This window comes from Dama dama, chromosome 24, assembly GCF_033118175.1.
Source record: "Dama dama isolate Ldn47 chromosome 24, ASM3311817v1, whole genome shotgun sequence".
Classification (NCBI taxonomy): domain Eukaryota; kingdom Metazoa; phylum Chordata; class Mammalia; order Artiodactyla; family Cervidae; genus Dama; species Dama dama.
Genome location: NC_083704.1, coordinates 56923130 through 56930118, shown reverse-complemented (window position 1 = coordinate 56930118; position 6989 = coordinate 56923130). Strand labels below are relative to the sequence as shown.

Sequence of the window (6989 nt, the reverse complement as noted above, 5' to 3'; positions counted from 1 at the left end):
TCCCCATACATTCCCTCCACCTTCTGCAGGAGCCACCCTGAGCCTTCAGATGGAGCTGAGGCTCTGCCCTTTGCAATATCAACTGCCTGGAGCCACCTATCCACCCCTGTTCTCTCATCTCCCACTGCAGCAGGCCCAGGAAGGAGGAGGCATGGGGAAGAGAACCATTTAATTGAACATCTAGTCTCTGCCCTGCCTGTGAGGGCTGAGAACTGCACCTGCAGCATTCTAGACAAGAGGGTGAGGAGGGGTCTGGGCAAGGGAGGGCACACCCAGGGACAGCACGAGTGTCAGAGGGCAGCAAGGAAGCTGAGGAGCATTAGGAGTGCCAGGAGCAGGGCCCGGGATGGGGCTGGCAGAGTCTGCCTGTTGATGCGGTCCCAGATCCACTGTTGGTAGGAAGAGATGTGGACATAGATAGGCGGAGCCTCGTCCTTCTTGCAGCCTGGGCCCCAGCTCACCACTCCCACCAGGTGCCATATATTCTGCACAGGACAGGCCAAGGGCTCAGCACTTATCTCCTGTAGGGAGGGGTGGGGAACAAAAGGGAGGCCACATGTGGTCCAAAGGAGACTTGATCCAGCTCAGGAACAAGCAGGGTGCCCTCACCAAACCTTCTGCGCAGTCTCCAAGTGTCTCATAGCTGAGAGGTTCCTTCAAAGTCCTGACCCAGGAGACCTTCCTTAAAAGACTCCACCTTTCCTCTCTCTCTCCATCCTCCATCTCTTTAACATCCACCTTCCATCTTCCCACCCTTCCCATCCTCCTCCCTCATCTCCAACCTCCATCCCCACTCCCCATCTCTCCCTCCCCAACTCTCATCTCATTCCCCCCAATCTCTATTCCCTGTCAAATTTCCCCTCCTTCATCTTCCTCCTCACTCACCCCTGCTCATCCCTGGCCCCTCTCTCCTCCCCACAGGTCCTGCCTCTGCTGTGCCCCTCACCCCAATTCTGGCCAGGTGCCCTTGGAGGCGAATGAGCAAGGGCGAGAGATGCTCACGTAGCAGAATTTTTGCCTGTCGACGTCCTTTGCACAAATCATCTGGGAGTTGATGATCTGAATCAGAGAGGGGATTTTGGAGAAGCTGCGGTAGAGGCTGTCACACTCTGTGCTGTTCAGGATGGTGACTTCCTTCTCCTGGATGGTTCGAAATTGGGGCCATTCACCTGTGGGACAGGGGCCCCCATTCAGGCTTGGCTGTTTAGCTCCCGCCCGCAGCCACTGGCCTCATGTCCATCCTCCCTTTGTTCCTTGCCACTCCTCTAGCCTTGTCTCCTTGCCACACAGCAGCCCTGGAGATCTCTCCAGGGTTAGCCCACCTACCACTCCAGCTGACGCTTCCCAAAGGCTACTTGATACAGAGACCCTGGAGCAGTTTACCCAGGATTTTACCTTGCTGAACCTGATCTCACGTCTGGCAGAGTCCAATCCATCAAGTCCATTCTGATCTCAGCATCTTGGCTTTTGCATTCTGTCTATCCCCAAAGCCTACCAAGTCTGTCTGAGGTCCGAATCCTGCCTTTTCTTCAAGCTTTCCCCAAAGGCCTCTTCCTCCCCTGAGCTTCCCCAGACTCGCCTCTGTGGTCCCAGGCACTCCTCACTCCCCTCCCCACTCTCATAAGTGTGTGTCTGTCCATAAGTCTGAGCTTCCAGGGGACAGGTGGCTTCCAACCATTCCCAACTATTCACCAGACAGGCCACGGCAGGGATGACAAAAAGCCACCCTACCCAGGCTGGAGATCCTGGGTGCTTTCAGGCATGCTAGCTCCGTGAGACCACAGGGAAGAACACTTCTCTTGTGGGAAAGGGACAGGGGTTCCCTGAAGAGGACGGACATTCCTGGGCTCCCAAGGAAATGGGCCCTTGGATGGCCCTGGGACAGCACTCCTGCTCATTGAGCTCCTAAGCTGGGATGATGAGGGATGGAGGGCCAGTGCTGGGGTAGCGGGGGAGACAGGAGGGAACCCTCGGTGACCCCCAGCTTCCGGGTGCAGACTGCCCTTAGCCAGACACATGGATCTTCTGGGGAGCCTGTTGCAGACATAGACCCCTTCTCCTCTCACCTTGCCTGTTCTGCTTCAAAACATGGATACCCTGGGGTTGTGTGCAGACGCAAGATATTACTCTGTGCCCACTATGCCTTCAAGGAAGGCCTGTTTACATACCCTGACCTGGGCCTGAGGGTTTCAAGGGCAATCTGGGTCCCCTAGATACATTCACTGCTGAAACCCTCAAAGTAAAAAAGAGATAAGAGTCTGACAGGAGTGGGGTGATGGGCTCCCTGGGGAAGGTGTCTCAGAAATTCCTGTCCATGGTAGACCCTGGCCTGCACCCAGGTTCTCTCCCACACATTCCACCCTGCTGAGAGTAGGAAGGTGCCGACTCACCATCAACCCTGGGGGCTCCCCAGCCCGTCACGGTGCAGAGGGAGTAGTCCTTCAGCGAGTAGTCCAAGCCAGGCAGGCAGATGGGCCAGACATACTTGCTGTACTGCAGTGGCCGCTCAAGGTTGAGGAGGGCAATGTCGTTGGCCCGGCCAATCCAGGACCAGTACCGATGGGCTCGATAATGGCTGTGCACAATGACCTCTTCCGCCAGGGTGTCGATGGTAGTCTTCGTCACCTGGTCAATCCATGGACTCCCCACCCGTACTGAAAAGGTAATGTCACTCCTAGAGGAAGGACAAGGGGAGTCCTCCATTAGTCCCAGGAACCCCACACCAGCCTGCACCCCCCCTAAACTCCACCGCACTGTTATACTCTGAGCAAATCCAGGCAAGCCACCGACCTGCTTCGAGTCCCCAAGCCCACTCAGGGCGGATGTGAATGGGGCCCTGAGCACACACACACTGTGTGGTCAGTCCTGACAACAACCCTTCAGTTTATGCAGAGGGAAACTGAGACTCAAGCGACCGACTCAAGGCTACGCAGCTAGCAAGTGGCAGAGCTGGGATGTGGACCCAGTTTTCTCTGACTCTAGACTCAGTCCAGTGACCCATGCTGGATCCCAGAAGTGACAGAGATCTTGTGCAATCATCCAACCCTCCCTCTAGCTTGCTTTCTCAGTGTGGCCCTTAGGCGTGGAAATCGCTTCTCCTCTGGCCAGCCCTCACGGCCAGATGTGACCCTCGGGTCGCCCCCTGGCTCCAGAACATGGGCACGCCTGCTCTCTTGTCTCCACACTGACCAGACTGTGAGCAGCTATACTCTCGTCTGTCTTCCCCAGCAACCTGAGAGGAGTGCTGCAGCCCTCTTCTGCTACCAGTGCCCAGGCCAGGAAAGTGAAAGTGAAGTCGCTCAGTCGTGTCCGACTCTTTGCGACCCCATGGACTGTAACCTACCAGGATCCTCAGTCCATGGGATTTTCCAGGTAAGAATATTGGAGTGGGTTGTCATTTCCTTCTCCAGGGGATCTTCCCAACCCAGGGATCGAATCCGGGTCTCCCGAATTGCAGGCAGACGCTTTACCGTCTGAGCTACCAGAGGGCCTGGCTTCAAAGACTGTCAAGGCTACTGGTTAAATGAAGGAAGGAATAAATGAAACAAAGAGTATGGAACAGAAGAATTAGAATCTTCTTTCTGTGCACAGGAGGAAGGAGCCTAGACAGTGGTTTGCAAGTCTTCGTTTCCTATCTATGGAATGACTGCACAGGACTAGGGGATCAGATGAGGGGAGCAAGCCTCCAGTTCCTAGGAAGGAATCTACGGGACTCAGCTCTACCCTGCTAGGAGCTGGAGTGAGGCTGGGATTATGGGATTCTGCCACTGATGGGCCAGCTGGCAGGATGACTGAGGCCCCCGGTGGCTCCACATGACTTTCCACCTGTCTGTCTAGACCCCGACTCACTGGGTCATGCAGTGGGCCGCAGTCAGCACCCACTCGGAGGCAATGAGGGTTCCTGCACAGATGTGTGTGCCATTGGCCCGCACACTGACCATCCACGGCCACCGCCGCGCCATGGACTCCGGATCCCTGAGGGTGGGGTCACGCTCATAGGAGAAGCCACAGGCTGAGGAGGAAAGTGAAAGGAGCTTGATAAGAGTGGACCCTTCCAGCTACATCTCACAGCACCTCTCCCATTCCCTCTCCTCAGCCTGATCTCCCACCACCTAGCTGGCCTGCACCCATCCAATGATTCTCCTTCTTCATCGGTCATCAAATAATGGTGTTGTTCACATGAGGATTGGGGTCTCCAGCCTTAGAAGAGCCTCAGCACCCCCCAGGCATCCCTCTCTGGTCCCACAGGTCAGGCCCCAGGGCTGACCAGTCTGGGCATCAGTGGCTCCTTTGTCCTGGTCAAGCAGGCCTCAGCTCTGGCTAGGGTAGGCCCTTCAAAAATTCATCTGTGTTTCCATCTGGTTCCCCTACTTCAGCCAAGAAGACCCTTCCTTTCTTCTCTAGGACCCTCCTCCTATGATTCAGTGAGAGAAAGGCAGATGACCTAAGAGAAAAATGAGCACTGTGCATGAACGCACACACATCTGAGGATGAAATCCCAACAGCAAATGAACACAGCTCTTCAGCCCCATTAGTCCTCAGGGGAGCGTGGATTTAAATCACAGTGAAGTTCTGCTCACCACCACCTGCCAGGCAAAACTAAATATCCCTGATGCTAGGAGTTGGTGAGGATCACAGCCCCAGACCGCTCACTCACTGCTCGAGGGAAGGTCAACAGGTGCAGCCACTTTGGAAAAGATTTTACAGAAAAATTCTTTCAACTGAAGAGGCACGTATCTAACATCACAGCAGACCCACTCCTAGGTGTTCCAAATGGACTAGTAGATTGTGAGATCAATGTGAGTAGGCCATCACCAGCAGCTGTAAAGGCTAGCACAAGAGAGGGAACGGCAGCAGGCACCGCAGAGTGCTGTGGGGTCCTCAGTGTGAGACTGCCTACGACAGTGAAATTCTGAGCAATGAGTTCCAGGATGAGGAGTATTCCTTATGTGGGTCTTACGTCAACCGGCTTGGAAGGCACTGCTAGAGAACACCTATGGGTGTGCCCCCAAACACACAAGGGAAGGCTCCCTGAAAGCGGTACTGGAGATCCCCAGAGGCCTTGGCTGAGATCTTGGATGAAGGAGAGACGCCGTCCCCACTGGCCATTCAGGAAGGCAGGATGTACAGCACACCCTAGGATCCCGCGGCCTTCCTTGCCTCCTACCCCAACAGCACGCGAGGTCCCACTAATAGGTGCTCAGTAACCACTACTGAAGGGAAGGTCTCCTCTCACTCTCCCTGCCGCTTCTTCTCTGTCCCTTAAGGTCCTCAAGGCTGCTTGGGCACCTCCTCCCACATGGAGGCCACAGTACTCACGGGGAACGAACTCGCTGTCGGGGGTTTTAGAAGCAGCGTACTGCGCAGTACTGAGCGGCTGGCTACCACCAGTGACCTGCCGGGGTAAGCGACGTCTGCCCGAGGGACAGGTGGCGCTGGGGGCACATAGGGCATCCAGGCCGGCGGGGACATCCGTGGACAGTGCCCCCAGCGCGTCACCGGCGCCCAAGCAACCTGTGGCAGGAGACAGAGAATCAGAAGCGGAGGCCAGATCTGAGGGGGTGGGGGAGGGGTGGGGGAGGGGTGGGGGCCGGCCTCACCCAGGGGCCGCAGCAGCAGCAGGAGCCCGGCGGAGGCAAGGGCCAGGGCCAGGGTAGACGTCCCAGGGAGTGAGGGGCCGCGCCTGCCGGCCGGTGGCTCACACCAAAGCTCCATCTGCATCTGCGGGGAACAGCGACTGCACCGCGGCGCTCTTCTCGCTACAGCGCTCCCGGGACCCGCCCCACGAAGGCGCCCCCCGACGGCTTTCTGTGGTGTGGTGGGCGCGGGCATCCGCGGTGTCGCGGGCGCCCCCCAGTGGCCCCCTGCCATGGTGCTTCTGGTGTCCCCGTCGCCCTCTGGCTTGCTGCAGGTGGCTCAGGACTGCCTGGCTTCTGGCCACGCCTCTGCCCTCCTGGGAGCACGAAGCAGTTTCCTGGAGTCCCTTAACCTCACCTCGGCCGGTTTCTGCACCTCCTTCTCTGGCAGCCCACTTCTATCCCTATCCAGTGAGATGAAGGCCCCACCCCTGGGGCTGGCATCCGGGATTTCCAAGCGGTCCCATCTGCCCTCCAGTCTGGTAACTACAATGGGGCCTTGCCCCAGGGTACTGAAATTAAGCAGATTGAAATGTTTTAAATAACGATTTTTCAAGAGTGCATAGTTTTAAGCATTGTTCCCCAGCCCCCACCCTCGACCTCCATTCAGCAAATGCCCTTCCCTTACAGATCCATCCGCTTAGAAAGATGGCACAGGTGAGGTTTCCACAGACAGTGAAAGAGGGATGGTAACCAGTGGGCTCTTCTTGGTGCGCTGGAAGTCGCGGAACATTCTGATGACTCAGGGACAGATGGATAATACAGTTAAAGGTAGTCTGGGGAAATCCTATGAGAAGTTTTGGTTCAAAGCAGTTGGGAAATTCTAGCCCAATAAAAGGTGAAAGTTAAATCAGATTAGAACAATTTAACTTTTGCCAGGGCCTGGTCTCTTGGGACAGACAATAGGGCTGGCCATTCAGTACTCCAGTCTCCAGCAAACCACACCTACCATGCCCTGGAGCCCGAGGGCAAGGATAGCTGGCCACTGTGAACCTGAGGCCCACCAGGCCTGATGGGCCCCCATGCTACCTCCCACAGAGGTGGTAGGGCTCTGCACTCTCAGTCTGGCTAGCTTGGGCCTGTTCTTCCTCTTCAGAGTATGACAGATGTCACTAAGGCAGCTCAGGGGCTTAGGGTGCAGTCACCCCCCACAGGCACCTAAGCAGGTGCTCTGCCTTGCCCCTCCCTGCCCCCCCGTCATCATTCATTCCTGCCCGGGAGGGAGGAGGAACTGGTCAAGCTCTGTAGACTCTTAGGGTGATATGAGGGCTTGGGAGAGGCCCACAGCTTCTGGAACTGAGTCCACAAGTGCAGGTCTGGTCACTTTGAGTTTCCTGGGAAGAAGACAACCCT

The 6989-nt window shown here is 56.4% G+C and overlaps 1 protein-coding gene across 1 annotated transcript; it reads right to left on the bottom strand.

The window, feature by feature from the left end:
* Window positions 1-246: 246 nt before the first annotated feature.
* Window positions 247-6500, bottom strand: PRSS50 (serine protease 50). Its single transcript, XM_061129219.1, has 7 exons — window positions 6265-6500; window positions 5601-6148; window positions 5320-5514; window positions 3850-4012; window positions 2391-2674; window positions 1003-1169; window positions 247-521 (listed from the first exon to the last, which is right to left on the bottom strand). Exons 2-7 carry the CDS (start codon window positions 5869-5871, stop codon window positions 291-293), a joined length of 1311 nt encoding a protein of 436 aa, XP_060985202.1. The 5' UTR covers window positions 5872-6148; window positions 6265-6500; the 3' UTR covers window positions 247-290.
* Window positions 6501-6989: the final 489 nt, after the last annotated feature.

What these genes read in the sequence shown, in the direction of transcription:
- PRSS50 (XM_061129219.1), bottom strand. Translation starts at nt 5,871, where the DNA reads ATGGCAGGGGGCCACTGGGGGGCGCCCGCGACACCGCGGATGCCCGCG. An exon ending in GCTGCTGCTGCGGCCCCTGG is followed by an intron (nt 5,515 to 5,600) that starts GTGAGGCCGGCC and finishes CTCCTGCCACAG; the next exon opens with GTTGCTTGGGCGCCGGTGAC. An exon ending in ACAGGCAAAAATTCTGCTAC is followed by an intron (nt 522 to 1,002) that starts GTGAGCATCTCT and finishes CCCTCCCTACAG; the next exon opens with GAGATAAGTGCTGAGCCCTT.